Raw genomic sequence first — 20,118 nt, forward strand, 5'->3', positions numbered from 1 at the left:
CGATGACCCCGGAGGTCCCTTCCAACTGTAACATTCTATGATTCTTTGAAAAAGAAGCCATCAATATGTGGTGACCGGACAATCCCTTTAATATGAATATGTATCACATCCCGACCCTTTATTACTAGTGATATATAGCGGATCTCACATGCTGGAACTGGATCTTCAGCTTCTGACTTTGCTCCGTCAGTTCTAGAAATTCTCTCATGATGTCGTCCTTCTCCTTCCGGGCTTGCTGCAGATTGGCGGTCAGCTGGGTGATTATCCCGTCCCTCTGCTTGATCGCCGTTTCAAATTCTTGAAGCTAAAAAAGGAAAAAAAATAACAAAATATAATAAAACTAAAAAAAAAAAATCTTCATTACTTAAAAATAAAACACGCAAGCTAATAGAATTCAGCTAGATCGCAACCAAACGGTACAGTCTGATTGGTATGACGACGCCATTAAAAATTCCTGAAGAAGGGATGCCGAACTGTAGATACAAGGAAGATAAGAAGCCGATCCTGGGTGTTGCTCATTATCCAACATTCACTTATCAAGAGTCACTAGCTAACTATCTTATGGTGGACTTCCCCCCGTATTTTCAGGATCAGTTTGTGGTCCCATAAGTCGAACTTCCACCAATATAGTGTTGGCATATCCTATTGATACGTCATCACTTTGTAAGAGGAAGAAACTATGAAAAATTCTAATACAAAAATAAAAAAAAAAAACACAAAAAAAAACAAAATTCTAAATGAACGACGACTTACACCGTACCCAACTAGCTACACACAGAGAACAGCGGTCACTGTACGGATCACAACTGCGGTGGCTCACCATGTAGCTGGCTGCCCTTTGAGGCGTCAGTCGACACACTGTCTTTCTGATGTGCATCTTCTCTCGTGAAAGCAAATTAATACAGAACAAAATGCAAAATAAATTAATAGCAATACGGATTTTAATAGAGTAATAAAAAGTGGTGAACTCAGATACAGGTCCTCTATAAAAAAAAAATAAAAAAAAAATAAAAAAATTCTGACCCCAAAGTGCTAAATTGAGACCCTCGACCAGCTCAGACCCAAGATCCCTAAATAAATTTCAAATCCAGATTCCTAAATTCAGACCCCAGATCAGATTTAATATTCAGATTCTGGACTGGATCTCTAAAATTCAGACTCTTAACCAGTCCTCTAAAATTCAGACTCTTAACCAGTCCTCTGAAATTCAGACTTCCAACATGATGCTAAAAAATTCAGACTTCTTAACAGGACTCCAAAATTAAAGGGGTTTCCTGGACAAAATACAATTTGGTCCACCAGACAGAATAAAAAATAATTTAAAAAAAAATATACCGTAATAAAAATAATACTCAGTAATACCAACATGGATCCAGCGTAGGCAGCTCCATGGTCTGCAACAACACAATGTCACCCTTCCAACAGCTGTTGGACCCCTGCAGCTCATGATCAGCTGCAGCAGTCAGGTGATACGAGTAGTGCATCATCGAATAACCGGCTAGTCAATTTCTCCCCAGTGCTGCAGCCTATCACAGGCTGCAGCGGTCCGTGGAACGGCGACATCCTGTGTCAGCGCAGACCGCTGAACTGTCTGCACTGGATCCAGGAGATTGCCGTTAGGAGAGTTATTGAGTTAAGCATTTTCTTAAAATCTAGTCCCATCTGTAGGTTTTGTTTTACCCGATTAATCCTTTTAAATTAGTCCCAAGACCCCTAAATAAGTTCGGACCCCAGATCAGACCCCTAAATTAATAGAGAACTCAGAACACCTATCTAGCCTCAACTAACAAACTACATAGGCGCCATTTAATGCATTGTTTTAGCTGCCAGCGGTGACCGCTACTGCCCCTATAGCTACGCCGCTGTTGGTCACGTCCCTTCCCTATATCCAGTTCATAATCAGCAGGGGGCAACAGAGAGCACAGGAATAACGCTCCTATAAAAGGGGCGGTCTCAGGATGGACATCGGTGGTATAATGCTCTGACCCTAGTGATACATACTGTAGAAGTGGCAGCTACCTGCGGAGGCCACAGGAACAACCCATTATAATGAATGCCCCCAGATTAGAGAAAATCAGTAATATTCATTGCACCTGGAACTTCCCTTTTGGTGACACAATAACCCGGAGCTTATAACAGTGTATGGATTACACTTTGTACAAAAATTGCAGATATGTATACACACGCACATACATATATATATCTATATATATAATCGTCTAAGGGTCACTTCCATCTGTCTGTCTGTCCTTCTGTCACGGTTATTCGTTCGCTGATTGGTCTCGGCAGCTGCCTGTCATGGCTACCGCGACCAATCAGCGAAGGCCACAGTCCTATTAGTCCCTCCCCTACTCTCCTGCACTCACTGCCCGGCGCCCGCTCCGTAATCCCCTCCACTCACCGCTCACTCAGGGTTAATGGCAGCGGTAACGACCCGCGGTGTAACACACTCCATTACCGCTGCTATTAACCCTGTGTGTCCCCAACTATTTACTATTGATGCTGCCTATGCAGCATCAATAGTAAAAATAGGTCATGTTAAAAATAATAGAAAAACAAAAAACCTGCTATACTCACCCTCCGCCGCCTTTCCCGCTGCTCGCCACGCTCCCGGGACCGCTCCATTGCAAGCGGCAGCTTCCGGTCCCAGGGCTGGTGTGCGACAAGGACCAGCCGTGATGTCACGATCATGTGACTGCGATGTCATCATAGGTCCTGCTCACACCAGCCCTGGGACCGGAAGCTGCCGCTTGCAATGGAGCGGTCCCAGGAGCGTGGCGAGGAGCGGGAAAGGCAGCGGATGGTGAGTATAGAAGGACTTCCAACGGGACTTCGGAAAGTGAGTATATGTTTTTGGTTTATTTTAAGTCTCTATACTACGTGGCTCTGTGCTGGGCAATATACTACGTGGACATGCATATTCTAGAATACCCGATGCGTTAGAATCGGGCCACCATCTAAATATATATATATATATATATATATATATATATATATATATATATATATATATATATATATATATATATATATATATATATATATATATATATATATATATATATACACATACACACACACACACTCTAGCTGAAGAGCCCGGCGTTGCCTGGGCATAGTAAATGTCTGTGGTTAGTTATAGCACCTCACTTCTCTTATTTTCCCATCACGCCTCTCATTTCCCCCTCACTCCTCTCATTCCCCCCTAACACTTGTCATTTCGACCTCACATCTGTCATTTTCCGATCACTCCACTATTTTCCCTCACTCCTCTCATTTTGCACTCACACCTTTTCATTTTCACCTCACACCTCATTTTAACTTCACACCTCTCATTTTCCTCAGTATATACATGTTTGTCATCTCCCTTATATATAATATACACCTGTATGTCATCTCCTGTATATAGTATATACCTGTATGTCATCTCCCCTGTAAATAGTATATACCTGCTGTATGTCATCTCCTCCTGTATACTGTATATACCTACGTGTCATCTCCTCCTGTATATAGTACATACCTGCATGTCATCTCTTCTGTATATACCTGTATGTCATCTCCTGTATATAGTTTATACCTGTATGTCATCTCCCCTGTATATAGTATATACCTGCTGTATGTCATCTTCTCCTCTATATACCTATGTGTCATCTCCTCTTTTATATAGTATATATCTGTGTGTCATCTCCTCCTGTATATAGTATATACCTGTGTGTCATCTCTTCTGTAAATAGTACAGTATATATCTGTGTGTAATCTCCCCTGTATATAGTATATACCTGTGTGTCATCTCCTCCTGTATATAGTATATACCTGTGTGTCATCTCTTCTGTATATAGTACAGTATATATCTGTGTGTAATCTCCGCTGTATATAGTATATATCTGTGTGTCATCTCCCCTGTATATAGTATGTACCTGTATGTCATCTCCTCCTCTATATAGTATATATCTGTGTGTCATCTCCCCTGTATATAGTATATACCTGTATGTTATCTTCTATATATAGCATATACCTGTATGTCATCTCCTCCTGTATATAGTATATACCTGTGTGTCATCTCTCCTGTATATAGTATATATCTGTGTGTCATCTCCTCCTGTATATAGTATATATCTGTGTGTCATCTCTCCTGTATATAGTATATATCTGTGTGTCATCTCCTCCTGTATATAGTATATACCTGTGTGTCATCTCCCCAGTATATAGTATATACCTGTGTGTCATCTCCTCCTGCATTAGACCGCGTTCACACGTTATTTGCTCAGTATTTTTACCTCAGTATTTGTAAGCTAAATTGGCAGCCTGATAAATCCCCAGCCAACAGGAAGCCCTCCCCCTGGCAGTATATATTAGCTCACACATACACATAATAGACAGGTCATGTGACTGACAGCTGCTGTATTTCCTATATGGTACATTTGTTGCTCTTGTACTTTGTCTGCTTATTAATCAGATTTTTATTTTTGAAGGATAATACCAGACTTGTGTATGTTTTAGGGCGAGTTTCATTTGTCAAGTGGTGTGTGTTGAGTTGCGTGTGGCGACATGCATGTAGCGACTTTTGTGAGATGAGTTTTGTGTGGCGACATGCGTGTAGCAACTTTTTGTGTGTCGAGTTGCATGTGACAGATTAGTGTAGCAAGTTGTGTGCAGCAAGTTTTGCGCATGGCGAGTTTTATGTGTGGTGCGTTTTGAGTATTTGCAAGTTTTGTGTGAGGCAACTTTTGCATGTGTTGCAACTTTTGTGCATGTGGCAATTTTTCCGCGTGTGCAAGTTTTGCGTGTGGCGAGTTTTCCATGAGGTGAGTTTTGCACGTGTGGCGAGTTTTGCGTGAGCCAAGTTTTGCATGTGGCGAGTTTTGCGCGTGGCGAGTTTTGAGCGGCGACTTTTGTGTTTCGACTTTTATGTGGCGAGGTTGGTGTATGTGTGGTGAAATGTGTGCTGAGGGTGGTATATGAGTTCAAGCACGTGGTAGTGTGTGGCGCATTTTGTGTGTGTGTTCATATCCCCGTGTGTGGTGAGTATCCCATGTCGGGGCCCCACCTTAGCAACTGTACAGTATATACTCTTTGGCGCCATCACTCTCATTCTTTAAGTCCCCCTTGTTCACATCTGGCAGCTGTCAATTTGCCTCCAACACTTTTCCTTTCACTTTTTCCCCATTATGTAGATAGGGGCAAAATTGTTTGGTGAATTGGAAAGCGCGGGGTTAAAATGTCACCTCACAACATAGGCTATGACGCTCTCGGGGTCCAGACGTGTGACTGTGCAAAATTTTGTGGCCGTAGCTGCGACGTTGCAGATGCCAATCCCAGACCCCAGACATACATACATACATACATTCAGAGATATATATATATATATATATACACACACACACATACATGCACACATACATACATATAGTGCAAGATAACATTGAATTCAAAAATCAAGCGTGCAAAGACAGGAAAAATAAAAATTAAAACTATATAAAAAATGTTTTGGGCTTCAAGGGAGTAAAAGAGAGGAAATTCACAACAAAACTGTAGAGTTCTGCAAAAGTAGAGTTTTCCTTTAAAAAAAAAAGGAACAAACACAAGATAGGATATTATTAAAAAGTGTGAGGTTCACTTCAAATGACTTTAGTATTAAAATTACCTCCATAAATAACACAAAGAACGTGAACCAGCGCCGTGTAATAAAGACTTGTGGAAGGTTTAATATTCTGCAATTGCTCTCGCCAGAATAGAAGGAACATTCAGAAAGCAATAACTTCTAATATATGAATCGGCAGCAAAGGGAAGATCAGGGACTGCACATGGATACTTACTGTGTAGCGGAAGAAATTCTGTTATACTATGGCGATACACAAGATTCCCTATCAGTATGTGTTTGGAGTGTGGGGGGGGAAAAAAAAATGAAGAACCCGAGAAAACCCACGCAAACACAGACTCCTTGCAGATGGTGTCCTTCCTTGGTGGGATTTGAACCCAGAACCCCAGCGCTGCAAAGCAAAAGGGATAGCCACTGAGCCACGGTGCTGTTCACTTTGCACAAGGGTCATGGGAACGATACCGGACTGCAAACTCTGAATGAGAGGATATTCCAGAAGGTGAATAACAGACCCCAAAAGGATCCAGCGGGAGGACAACCCTTGCACGGACGTGACTTTATTGAACTCATTTACCAATAAGGTCTATTCGTAAAAGATAAATACATTAAAAAAAAAATAATAGTAAACCTGCACCAACAATAGTGCAAAAAAGTTAGAAAGTAATGCAAAAAAAAAATTAAATAAATAAAAGGATCTTTTTCCAGGTAAAAAAAAAACAAAACAAAAAAAACTCCCAAATACCTGTTGCAGCCCCTCGGTGCCATACGCTGCCCTCATCTCTTCCAGCTCTCTATTGAGTTCATCGATCTCTTGCTGCTTTCCCGCCAGTTCGTCCTCCATCACTTCCAGCCGCGCCAGTGAACTGCGGGTGCCGCGTTCGGAGAACGTCTCCCGGACCCCAAATTCTTCCTCCTGAATAGATCCACATGGGTTAACGAAGACGGTAAAAGCCACACTCACACCCCGACGCTGCGCACACACGGCCGCCGCACCGCCAGGAGGCTGCCCGTATTAATAGATCAGGAGGCACGGAGGCAGCTTATTACCACAGCAACAGCCTTTGTTGCCGACATGAGAGCACCGACACGTTTCAACCAAATCCTCTGCGTGTGAAAACCAGTGAGTATCGCAGGATTTTATCATTATTATTATCATTTTGCTGATTTCTTTTCCTATTGCTATGCAACAGTTATAAGGATACACACAGAAGAGTTATAAACAAAAAAAACCAAAAGGAGTTAATAGAGTTAGAGTTAGTAAGCAGACTTGAAGTTCACCCTCTTTATTAACCTCTTTGACGCTGGACACATGTTAGTTATGTGCTGTGTTAATGACACGACCAAACAGTGTGGAGGATATACCGTACCCATAGGATGTGCGCCGTGTCGCTGGCTGGCAACGGAAAGCCGTCATCGACTACCTGTGACGAAAATAATATCCGGGAGTCTGTGAGACCGACAAAAGGGCGCACAAGAGACATAACCAGCATTCCAGGGAGACAGGGAGCACCCCATGGGACTGACAGGAGGAGGAGGTGAGCTGTGACATCACCTATTGTGAAAGGTGGATCCTGTGTTATCTACTGTATATAGAGGTATTATCAGTCATTGTACAGGAGGAGGAGGTGAGCTGTGACATCATCTATTGTGAAAGGTGGATCCCGTGTTATCTACTGTATATAGAGGTATTATCAGTCATTGTACAGGAGGAGGAGGGGAGCTGTGACATCATCTATTGTGAATGATGGATCCTGTGTTATCTACTGTATATAGAGGTGCTATCAGTCATTGTACAGGAGGAGGAGGGGAGCTGTGACATCACCTATTGTGAAAGGTGGATCCCGTGTTATCTACTGTATATAGAGGTATTATCAGTCATTGTACAGGAGGGGGAGGTGAGCTGTGAGATCACCTATTGTGAAAGGTGGATCCCGTGTTATCTACTGTATATAGAGGTATTATCAGTCATTGTACAGGAGGGGGAGGTGAGCTGTGACATCATCTATTGTGAATGATGGATCCTGTGTTATCTACTGTATATAGAGGTGCTATCAGTCATTGTACAGGAGGAGGAGGGGAGCTGTGACATCACCTATTGTGAAAGGTGGATCCCGTGTTATCTACTGTATATAGAGGTGTTATCAGTCATTGTACAGGAGGGGGAGGTGAGCTGTGACATCACCTATTGTGAAAGGTGGATCCCGTGTTATCTACTGTATATAGAGGTGCTATCAGTCATTGTACAGGAGGAGGAGGGGAGCTGTGACATCATCTATTGTGAATGGTGGATCCTGTGTTATCTACTGTATATAGAGGTGCTATCAGTCATTGTACAGGAGGAGGAGGGGAGCTGTGACATCGCCTATTGTGAAAGGTGGATCCCGTGTTATCTACTGTATATAGAGGTGTTATCAGTCATTGTACAGGAGGAGGAGGTGAGCTGTGACATCGCCTATTGTGAATGGTGGATCCTGTGTTATCTACTGTATATAGAGGTATTAATGGTCCAAAAATTATAATTTCTACCTTTTTAGGAATATAAAATGAATGCACCAAGTATTATATTAAAGGGCCACCACAACTAAACAGGACAGCATGTAAGAGGAGAATGTGATATTGTGTGTACCTGTATCTCTAGACTGTCAGCAACGAAGATATTTGACAAAGTAGTGATCATAGGGGACAAGGATTATTCTACAGTCAGTGTCAGTCCTCCAGTTTACGCCACTCTCACAAGCTTTCTAAAATGTGTGCGCCCTCCATGGGAGGGACGGAGACAACTACAGAGCGACAGTTGTGCTATACATTATGCAATAAAAAATTTTCAACTTACGCAGCATCAATAGTAAATAAGTTGGTCACACAGGGTTAATAGCTGCGTTAACGGAGTGCATTACACCGCGGTCCGTTAACTCTGGCATTAACCCTGTGTAAGCGCTCAGCGCTAACTGCAGGGCAGTAAAGCAGCGGCCATTTCGCTGCCATACTATGGTTGTCGCTGATTGGTCGTGGCAATGGTCGTGGGCGTTTTGCCACGACAAATCAGCGACTTGGATTTCCATGACAGACAGAGGCCGCGACCAATGAATATCTGCGACAGACGGAAGTGACCCTTAGACAATTATATAGTAGATATCTTACCAGAGAAATCTGCTTCTTTTTCCTCCTGGACTGATCTTTCATTCTCAAATAATGGATAAAATCCACATAAACGATTTTCCCATTACTGAGATAGGAGACGACAGTTGGTGCCCATAAAGTTCTATGTAGAGGGAGGAGCTAGAGGCCGTCACAGACATTCTGCTGCAAGTTCTCCTGAGAAGACTGCTACAGTTACTCCTCACATTCCTACGGTTGACAGTAATTGTCGTTTCAGGAGAACTTGCAGCAGAAGGTGTGTCAGCCTGTAGCTCCCTCTCTCCATAGAGTTTTATAAGCACCAATTGTCCCTGAAAACAGATTTTACCTATTAACCTAGAATTGAGAAATGAAAAAAAAAAAAACACAGTCCCAGGAGGAGAAAGAAGCAGATTTCTGTGATAAGATATATTATGAAGTTTCTTATTTTCACTTGTACTATTGATTTACTGGGGAAACATAAATTTAAGATGACGTTTACTCTTTAATGAACATTACCAATTCATTCTGTCCAGTACGGGCAGCACGGTGGCGCAGTGGTTAGCACTACAGCCTTGCAGCGCTGGGGTCCTGGGTTCTAATCCCACTCAGGACAACATCTGCAAAGAGTTTGTATGTTCTCTCCGTGTTTGCGTGGGTTTCCTCCGGGCACTCCGGTTTCCTCCCACATTCCAAAGACATACTGATAGGAATTCTAGATTGTGAGCCCAATCGGGGACAGTGATGATAATGTTTGCAAACTGTAAAGCGCTGCGGAATATGTTAGCGCTATATAAAAATAAAGATTATTATTATTATTTATTATTATTACCTATGTCTGAGCAGCGGCTTTTTTTTTTTTTTTTTTTTTTTATAATCGTCCTCATCATTCATGTCATCAATCTCACCATTGCCCTCCAAGTTTTAAACTAACACTTTGTTCACACAGAGCTTTTTTGAGGCCTTTTATTTTTGAAGGTGGTTTATCTTTTGCAATCTTTCGATTTGGAGTTACACAGTTTGGAGCTAAAAATCAAGACATGCACTTTTTTCTTTTTGTACCAAGCGTGGAAAGAAAAAAAAAAAAAGCTTAATGAAAAAAAAAAAAAACAAAAAAAAAAAAAACAGTAAAACAGCAAAATTAATGTCCTATAGAAATTAATCCGCAAAACAAAAACGCAAAAAAAAAAAACTCATTGTGAGCATAGCCTAACTTTTTCCAACCAAACCCAGGGAAGCAAGAAGAATAATTTTCTCTGAAAAGACTACCTCAATTGGATATTTCAGTGAGTCACATATCATTTAAAGGGAATTTGTCCGCTCGTTTTGCACACTGAAGCTGCGTAATAGGCTGGGTAGGTGCTTGTTTCCCGGTTAAAATGAGACCTTTTTTGTAGAGATCCGATGTGCCAGTCATGAGAAATCAGTTGTAGAAGCCATATGCAAATTAGACAGGAAGTGAACTGGGAGCACTTCCTGCCTCATTTGCATACAACTTCTACACTAGATTTCTCATGACTGGCATGTCGGATCTCTACAAAAAAGGTCTCTTTTTAACCGGGGGACAGGCGGCTATACAGCCATACCACTACCTCTATATGCAAAAATATGTTGACAGATTCTTTTAACACGATTTTCAGAAGGTGTTTCTAGTTGAAGCGGTAGCACAACCTTGTGATATTTTCCCTTTTAATAGAGTTCCCACTGTGATAAAATTTGTAAACATGTGTAGTCAATGTATTATCGTCCACCCTATAATTACCGTATATACTCGAGTATAAGCCGAGATTTTCAGCCCAAATTTTAGGGCTGAAAGTGCCCCCCTCGGCTTATACTCGAGTCACGGTAGCGGTGGGGTCGGCGGGTGAGGGGCTGAGGGCGCTGAGGTATACTTACCTAGTCCCAGCGATCCTCGCGCTGTCCCTGCCGTCCCACGGGCTTCGGCGCTGCAGCTTCTTCCTCTCTTCAGCGGTCACGTGGGACCGCTCATTACAGAAATGAATAAGCGGCTCCACCTCCCATAGGGGCGGAGCCGCTTATTCATTTCTCTAATCAGCGGTGCCGGTGACCGCTGATAGAGAAAGAAGCTGCGGCACCGAAGACAGGAGGGGACAGCGCGAGGATCGCCAGGACTAGGTGAGTATGTTATATTCACCTGTCCTCGTTCCAGCCGCCGGGCGCCGATCCATCTTCCCGGCCGGCGCCTCCATCTTCCCGGCGTCTGCGCTCTCTGACTGATCAGGCAGAGGGCGCGATGACGCATATAGTGTGCGCGGCGCCCTCTGCCTGATCAGTCAGAGCAGAGACGCCGGGAAGATGGAGGCGCCGGAACGAGACGCTGGGAGCTGCAATCAAGGGAGGTGAGTATGTGTTTTTTTTTTTTTATTGCAGCAGTAGCAGCGGCAGCACAGATTAATGTGGAGCATCTATGGGGCACAATGAACGGTGCAGAGCACCGTATAAGGCACAGCTAGGGGGCACAATGAACGGTGCAGAGCACCGTATAAGGCACAGCTAGGGGGCACAATGAACGGTGCAGAGCACCGTATAAGGCACAGCTAGGGGGCACAATGAACGGTGCAGAGCACCGTATAAGGCACAGCTAGGGGGCACAATGAACGGTGCAGAGCACCGTATAAGGCACAGCTAGGGGGCACAATGAACGGTGCAGAGCACCGTATAAGGCACAGCTAGGGGGCACAATGAACGGTGCAGAGCACCGTATAAGGCACAGCTAGGGGGCACAATGAACGGTGCAGGGCACCGTATAAGGCACAGCTAGGGGGCACAATGAACGGTGCAGAGCACCGTATAAGGCACAGCTAGGGGGCACAATGAACGGTGCAGAGCACCGTATAAGGCACAGCTAGGGGGCACAATGAACGGTGCAGGGCACCGTATAAGGCACAGCTAGGGGGCACAATGAACGGTGCAGAGCACCGTATAAGGCACAGCTAGGGGGCACAATGCACGGTGCAGAGCACCGTATAAGGCACAGCTAGGGGGCACAATGAACGGTGCAGAGCACCGTATAAGGCACAGCTAGGGGGCACAATGAACGGTGCAGAGCACCGTATAAGGCACAGCAATGGGGCACAATGAACGGTGCAGAGCACCGTATAAGGCACAGCTAGGGGGCACAGTGAACGGTGCAGAGCACTATATGGGGCACAGCTATGGGGAAATATGAATGGTGTAGAGCACTATATGGCACAGCTATGGGGAAATAATGATCTATTTTTATTTTTGAAATTCACCGGTAAATGCTGCATTTCCACCCTAGGCTTATACTCGAGTCAATAAGTTTTCCCAGTTTTTTGTGGCAAAATTAGGGGGGTCGGCTTATACTCGGGTCGGCTTATACTCGAGTATATACGGTACCTCTAAAATCTACGGTACAGGAGTGATGGAAAAAAATAAGCGCTGAATTTACGTCATATTTTTCAACAATTACTTAAAAACATCATTTAAAACGAAAAAAAAAAAACATAAAAAGAAATAAGAAGTTCTCCTGTGGTGAATATAAATAATGACACTGTAGCTCAAACCATTCATTCTGGATATGAAAGAGACGAGGCAGCGAACGAGAGAAAGCAAAGAAACATGGCGTGAAAAGGAGAGTAATCTATTTACAATGATTTCTTGGGGGCAGAGGAGGACAGGACGGTGGGAAAAAAAAAACGGAAAAAAAAAGCATTAAAAAATCTCACATTCATTAATGAGCGGCAAATCAACGCCATTCAGGAGACATGAATGATCAGCATGCAGCATGCCGCCACCTCGCTTACCTCGGAGCTATAATCGTCAGCGGTGGTGGAAACTTCACTCTCCGGCTGCGATTAAAACAGAACCTATTAAAGTATGGTACCACGTACGTGAAGCCACGGACCCCCGACACATGGCCGTTCCTTCACCCATATCTCCACGTTGTAACCCACTTTGGAGCTAGCATCTTTTTCAAATCGAGCGCCCCCATGACAACACTTCCTGTCAATGTTCTGCCCTATATGCCATGGTGATGCTCTCTAGAATCCGAATTTCCACATTCTAAATGTGTGTGAACAGTGATTAGGAGCCATTGGATCAAGATGAACGTACAAGAAGAGCTGTCATGAGGATGCAAAAATGTAGCTGCACATGTAAGGGGACCGGTCAGATCTATTGACCAATTTTAGTAAAAACTTGCATTTCCTTTGCTAGTCCTCATGAAAATGTAAAAAGTAGGAATAAATTGACAACTGGGCGTAAAAGGGTCCGGCACTGTTAGTCCTGATTGGTCAGTGTGGGGGGGAGGAGGGTGTCAGGACACAATCCCCCAACTAGTACCACCCAGTTATCAATTTATCCCTTTATTTCCAGGAGGAATAACAGAGGGACGGCACAAAGAAGAAAGAAAATGCCTTAAAAATGTTATTTCCTGAAAATACACGCAAGTCAGATTTGTCAGGATAGCGAATAAGTCTTCCTTAAGGTCTGATAAGTATTTAACGTTGGGTCCAAGAGGAAGAGCAAGTAATCATGAGAACCATTGGTTTCGGGCCTCTAACACCGACTCTTAAAAGGATTATCCAGCCAAACAAAAAATATACATACCGTAAATGGGATTCAAATAGTAAGTTATATCTCTTTGTCTCTGCTCCTGGACACTTCTTTTCCAGTCCTGACAAAACAGAGTCACCTGTGTGTGAAGGGGGCCTGTTTGTCTGAATAGCTAAGCCAGCACCCTCCTCTGTCACAGCCAGTAGATAAAAAAAGAAGGTCTTCGATACTTACAATTAAAAAACTTTGCCAACTCCTTATTAAAAAATTCTACCCCTCCTTACTCCATGACCCCTTTTGAACAAAAGTGTCGTCAAAACCCACATGCCTCGGGGATTATTTCTCTCCTCTACTCATACATTAATGCCCCTTCCCATAGGCATTGTTTGAAATATACCGTTCGTTGGGAGTCGGACATCGGATCTACCCTGACAGACTCGGAATGGTCCCAAATTTGGTCCTCATCTACTGGAGGAATGTTAAACACACTTATGTTAGAAACCAACTACAAAGTGTTAACCCGATGGTATCTGACCCCCCGCTAGAGTAGCTAAAGCTGTGGCTAACCACTCCCCAAATTGCTTCAGAGGTTGCAATTCAACAGGAGACATGTTCCATATATGGTGGCTTTGCCCGATTGTCAGAAGGTTCTGGATTAGGATATACCATTTGGTTTTTTCCATAGCGAACATTAACCTTAAAAAAAACCCATGGGAGGCACTACTTAACAAGCGCATCCCCAACATCCCTAATCATACCCGATCCCTTATCTCATTTATATTTTTAGCAGCGAAACAAATCATTGCTTTGGCATGGAAAAAACCAAACTTAGACTTTTCCGCAGTCAAAACACGCCTCACCTGGTACATGATCAATGAGAAATTGTCGGCTATACTAATGGACAAAGTTGGAAAATTCGAGAAAATATGGCTCCCCTGGGCGGAATACACCAACCATACCCCTTTTGCCACACCGGTACTATACCCAACTAACTACATTCAGTTGGATTCAGAATAACCTACCAAACCCTTTAGACGTTATACACCTCTTTACTCGGGCTCCCCTCCCCCACTCCCCCTTTCCCTTACTTTGGTTAGGTTGTATGATTGCATGTCAGTTAACCACATGCACTATTGTTCAGATTGTATGTAAAGACTTATCCTGATTTTTTTTTTGATTATCTTGATTATCACGTAAATGTAAACCGAAAACTTTCAATAAAAATTTATTGTTTAAAAAAAAAAAAAGAAGGTCTAGCTTAGTTATTGAAACTTGCAGTTAACCAGCCCTCTTTTTCCCCCCATCTATTGGCTGTGACATAGGATGGGGCTGGCTCTGGTTATTGAAACGAGTAGTTAGCCAACTCCCTTTTTTTCCCATCTATTGGCTGTGACGGAGGAGGGGGCTGGCTTAGGTTATTGAAACGACCAGTTCGCCAGTCCTCCTCTTTTTTTTCCCATCCATTGGCTGTGACAGAAGAGAGGCTGGCTTAGATTATAGAAACAAGCAGTTAGCCAGACCCTTTTTTTTTCTCTATTGGCTGTGACAGAGGAAGGGGCTGGCTTAGCTATTCAGACAAATAGCCAGCCAGCTCCCTTCATACATGGCTCTGGTATCGTGTCAGCACTGGAAGCAAAGCGGCTAGGAGCCGGAATGGAAGACGGACGATATCACTGCGGGGACGAGCTATGTATTGGGCACTCACCTCTATGGTGTAGGTCTTGTCGTGCTGGATCATTTCCCCCTGGGGCAGTGTTCTCATGATGGTGAATTCGGCAGTGGTACCTGCTCGGCTAGGGCCGGTCTGGGGGAGGACGTCATCGCGCTGGGATAGGCCGGCTTCTGACCCCACATGGCCGCCATCCTGTTTGGAGCTGGAGGACGGCTTCTTCTTCTTGTTCTTCTTGGCAGGATTCTGGCCGTCCGTCTGGCCCTTTCGTTGTCTGAACTGAGCGAGCTAAGAGGGGGCAAAGGAAAAAGAAAAATCAGCAGCATAGAGGAGGGACGGGGAAATGAGGGGATTCTGAACCATGTGTAGGCTACTATAAAGAATTAAATCTGCTACCTACAGGGATCCTTAACCCCTTCATGACCCAGCCTATTTTGACCTTAATGACCTGGCCATTTTTTGCAATTCTGACCAGTGTCCCTTTATGAGGAGTTAACTCAGGAACCCTTCAATGGATCCTAGCGATTCCGAGACTGTTTTTTTTGTGACATATTGGGTTTCGTGTTAGTGGTAAATTTAGGTCAATAATTTTTGCGTTTATTTGTGAAAAAATTGGAAATTTGGCTAAAATTTAGAAAATTTTGTAATTTTCAAATTTTGAATTTTTATTCTGTTAAACCAGAGTTATGTGACACAAAATAGTAACTAAACAACATTTCCCACGTGTCTACTTTACATCAGCACAATTTTGGAAACAATTTTTTTTTTTTTTTTTTTTGCTAGGATGTGATACGGGTTGAAAGTTGACCAGCGATTTCTAATTTTTACAACGAAATTTACAAAACCATTTTTTTAGGGACCAAATCACATTTGAAGTGACTTTGGGGGGTCAATATGACAGAAAATACCCAAGAGTGACACCATTCTAAAAACTGCACCCCTCAAACTGGTCACAACCACATTCAAGAAGTTTATTAACCCTTCAGGTGCTTCACAGCAGCAGAAGCAACGTGGAAGGAAAAAATGAACATTTAACTTTTTAGTCACAAAAATGATCTTTTAGCAACAATTTTGTTTATTTTCCCAAGGGTAAAAGGAGAAAGTGGACCCCAAAAGTTGTTGTCCAATTTGTCCTGAGTACGCCGATACCCCATATGTGGGGGGAGAAATCACTGTTTGGGTGCACGGCAAGGCTCGGAAGGGAAGGAGCGTCATTTGACTTTTTGAATGGAAATCCAATCGTTAGCGGACACCATGTCGTGAGAGCCACTGTGTGCCTAAACTTTGGAGCTCCCCCACAAGGGACCCTATTTTGGAAACTAGACGCGCCAAGGAACTTATATAGATGTGTGGTGAGCACCGAGTACGCCGATACCCCACATGTGGCGGGGAACCACTGTTTGGGCACACGTCAGGGCTCGGAATGGAAGTAGTGATGTTTTGGAATGCAGCCTTTGATGGAATGGTCTGCGGGCATCATGTTACGCTTGCAGAGCCCCTAATGTGTCTAAACATTAGAAACCCCCCACAAGCAGGGTGGATAAAAATCAATGTTTTTAAAAAAAAAAAAAATCAAAAAAAATCGGATTTTTTTTTATTTAAATCGGATTTTTTTCAATAAACTGCTTTTTGAGGAAAATATTTTACCATCCAAAGGTTCTTCCATCATGAGATAAAGCGGAGTTGTTTAACTCAGTAGAATAAAGGCTGTATATGTGTAACATTCACAATGCCATGCTCTTCCAGAGGTTTCTGTAGGATTAGTGGGCAGTTTCTCTCCTATATTATCACAGACGCTCGCTTTACTTACGCAGTTCTCAAAACTGAATTTGACTCCGCAGAGGTCCCAGCCTCTTCTTCACGGCAAAAATGTTACAACATGAACAGAGTTGAGAAAAAGACCTTAATCCTATTGTTCTACAAACCTATGACTACAGAATCAACCCCTTCAGTGCCAAGTCCAAGAAGTTAGACAATATGTTTCTGATTGTTTGGAGTGAAAAAGATCTGCACAACACAAGAAGAATGTGAATCTAAAGGTACCGTCACACTAAGCGACGCTGCAGCGATACCGACAACGATCCGGATCGCTGCAGCGTCGCTGTTTGGTCGCTGGAGAGCTGTCACACAGACAGCTCTCCAGCGACCAACGATGCCGGTAACCAGGGTAAACATTGGGTTACTAAGCGCAGGGCCGCGCTTAGTAACCCGATGTTTACCATGGTTACCATCGTTAAAGTAAAAAAAAAAAAAAACACTACATACTTACCTACCGCTGTCTGTCCCCGGCGCTGTGCTTCTCTGCACTCCTCCTGTACTGGCTGTGAGCGCCGGTCAGACGGAAAGCAGAGCGGTGACGTCACCGCTCTGCTTTCCGGCCGCTGTGCTCACAGTCAGTACAGGAGGAGTGCAGAGCACAGCGCCGGGGACAGACAGCGGTAGGTAAGTATGTAGTGTTTGTTTTTTTCACTTTAACGATGGTAACCAGGGTAAACATCGGGTTACTAAGCGCGGCCCTGCGCTTAGTAACCCAATGTTTACCCTGGTTACCAGCGAAGACATCGCTGAATCGGCGTCACACACGCCGAATCAGCGATGTCAGCGGGAGATCCAGCGACGAAACAAAGTTCTGGACTTTATTCCCCGACCAGCGACATCACAGCAGGATCCTGATCGCTGCTGCCTGTCACACTGGACGATATTGCTAGCCAGGACACTGTAACGTCACGGATCGCTAGCGATATCGTTTAGTGTGACGGTACCTTAAGTGTGAGGAGGAGGAAGGGCAAGCAGACAAGAAAATGAAAGTGAAACTTTGAGCACAATACTGCAGCATAGCCACAGACAGACAAGTCTGGATCTGTTTGTGTGTACGATCTGAGGTTTATTACATTCTTTCCTTATAATGGCAGCAGGCCGTAAAAGAGACCCAGTTTGGGAATATTTTAATGAAGCTCCTTCGCCTATCGGTAAGGCAGGCATGCGTGCAAAATGCAAACGATGCAACAAAGATGCAAGACCTGGTGGCGCGAATGAGGCAACATCATGAGAAGTGCAGTGATGAAGATGACCAAAGAAACCCTTCTGAACAGGCAGGATCTTCAGGTTGGTAAACATTTTTATTGAATCCTATTTCTAAAGACTGAACTGTCATGTGTGAGAAAAATTATATTTCTTATTATTACTGCATGTTACTGTCATTTGGTACAGTTATCAAGAAAAACAAATATTCCTTTTGGGGCAGGGGCAGTGATGTGTTGTGTACAATAAGCAGAAATTGTATAAACAATAAAATAACAGCATTGACTTTTTTTTGTTTAGGGGAATTCATGGATTCTGGAAACTATCCACCTCCAAGATCACCATCATCCTGTTCTACAGTTTCAGAGTTATCCATCCAGGATAGTGCTTCATTAGCAGCAGCAGCATCATCATCATCAGACACCCACAGCCACATATCACCATCACCCAAAAGGAAGAAAAAACCTTTACCTCCTGGAACCACCATAGATAGGTTTGTGATAAGAACTAGCAGATTAGAAAAAGAGTTGGTTGATGAAAAAATTGCCCAGTTTATTTATGCAACGAACTCTTCTTTCCGTCTGACTGAGAACCCACATTTCATTAATATGGTTCAGTCACTGAGACCAGGATACAGTCCACCCAGCAGAGCTGATGTTGCAGGGAAACTGCTGGATCAAGTGTATGACAGAGAAATGGAGCAATGTGCAACAGCTCTGGAGGGTAAAATTGTTAACCTAAGTATTGATGGGTGGAGTAATGTCCACAATGATCCTATTGTATGTACTTGTATAACAACAGAAGTAGGTAAAGTCTTCCTTGCACAAACAACTGATACGTCAGGAAATGCACACACAGCAGAATACTTACAAGAAGTGGCAGTAAAAGCTATAACGACATGTGAACAAAAATTCAAATGTCTAGTACGCAGTTTGGTCACTTGCAATGCTGCAAACGTATCCAAGATGAGAAGAGATTTAGAAGAGCAGGGAGGGAATACAAAGCTGCTAATAACATATGGTTGCAGTGCTCATTTGCTGCACCTCTTAGCCAAAGACTTAAGTGTTCCAGAAATAAAGGCTAATGTTGTTGAAATTGCTAAATACTTCCGTAATAATCATTTTGCTGCAGCAGCTCTGAAAAGGATGGGTGGAACCAAGCTAACGCTCCCACAAGATGTTAGATGGAACTCTGTGGTGGACTGTTTTGAGCAGTATATCAAAAACTGGCCTATTCTGATGACACTTTGTGAAGAAAATCGAGATAAAATAGATGGCACTGTCACGGCAAAAATCCTCAACATTGGGCTTAAGAGAAATGTTGAACATATGCTGAGCTTCCTGAAACCCATCTCTCAAGCTTTAAACAAAATACAGAAAAATAGCTGTTTTATTGCGGATGCTGTTGAAATTTGAAAGGAACTGAGTGAACACTTAAAAACAGAACTACACATGGACAGAATTAAATTACAAGCAGTAAACAAACGAATGGAACAAGCACTGACTCCAGCTCATTTTTTGGCAAATATTGTCAATATCCAATATCAGGGTCAAAACCTAAGTGCTGAGGAAGAGGAGTTAGCTATGACATGGGTATCCAGCAATCATCCATCTTTAATGCCAACTATAATAAACTTCAGAGCTAAGGGGGAACCATTCAAGAAATATATGTTTTCTGAAGATATTTTAAGGAAGGTCACACCAGTAAACTGGTGGAAGTCACTTAAGCGCTTGGATTTAGAGACTGTTCAAGTAATGATTTCACTTTTAACAGCAGTAGCTTCTTCTGCAGGCGTTGAAAGAATATTCTCTTCCTTTGGACTCATTCATTCTAAATTGAGAAATCGGTTGGGACCCAATAAAGCAGCAAAGCTTGTTTTTCTTTTCCAGATTATGAATAGGAACAAAGAAGAAGATGATGATGATGAAGATGACGACAAGTGAGCTACAGAGGACAGCAGGGACAGTAGTATTTAAGTTTTTCATGTGTCGGCTGGGCTGACAGTCTAAGTTTCTTAAAATATATATATATATTTTGTTTAGCCAAATTAGTTAACAAACATGGATGTTTGTTTAAGCAAATAACTTATGCTGTAATGTTGTTATTGTTTCAGTTGAATAAATCTATTTAAATTGTTATTAAGGTCAGGATTATTTTTCTCCTTCCTAAGTAC

The 20,118-nt window shown here is 43.0% G+C and overlaps 1 protein-coding gene across 4 annotated transcripts in view; it reads right to left on the minus strand.

Moving 5' to 3' along the window:
- AKAP9 (A-kinase anchoring protein 9) overlaps positions 1-20,118 on the minus strand; it is a 269,468-nt gene that overhangs the window by 200,254 nt on the left and 49,096 nt on the right. For 2 of the 4 annotated variants that reach the window (XM_069729425.1, XM_069729424.1), the window contains exons 2-6: positions 14,961-15,212; positions 12,505-12,549; positions 6,967-7,020; positions 6,342-6,512; positions 149-304 (exon numbers count right to left, since the gene is read on the minus strand). In XM_069729425.1, coding sequence (XP_069585526.1) covers positions 149-304; positions 6,342-6,512; positions 6,967-7,020; positions 12,505-12,549; positions 14,961-15,212 — 678 coding nt within the window. The remainder of the gene's footprint in view (positions 1-148; positions 305-6,341; positions 6,513-6,966; positions 7,021-12,504; positions 12,550-14,960; positions 15,213-20,118) is intronic. The other 2 variants (XM_069729428.1, XM_069729427.1) reach the window with 1 other exon arrangement.

The sequence above is a fragment of the Ranitomeya imitator genome, chromosome 6, assembly GCF_032444005.1.
Source record: "Ranitomeya imitator isolate aRanImi1 chromosome 6, aRanImi1.pri, whole genome shotgun sequence".
NCBI classification, from domain to species: Eukaryota; Metazoa; Chordata; class Amphibia; order Anura; family Dendrobatidae; genus Ranitomeya; species Ranitomeya imitator.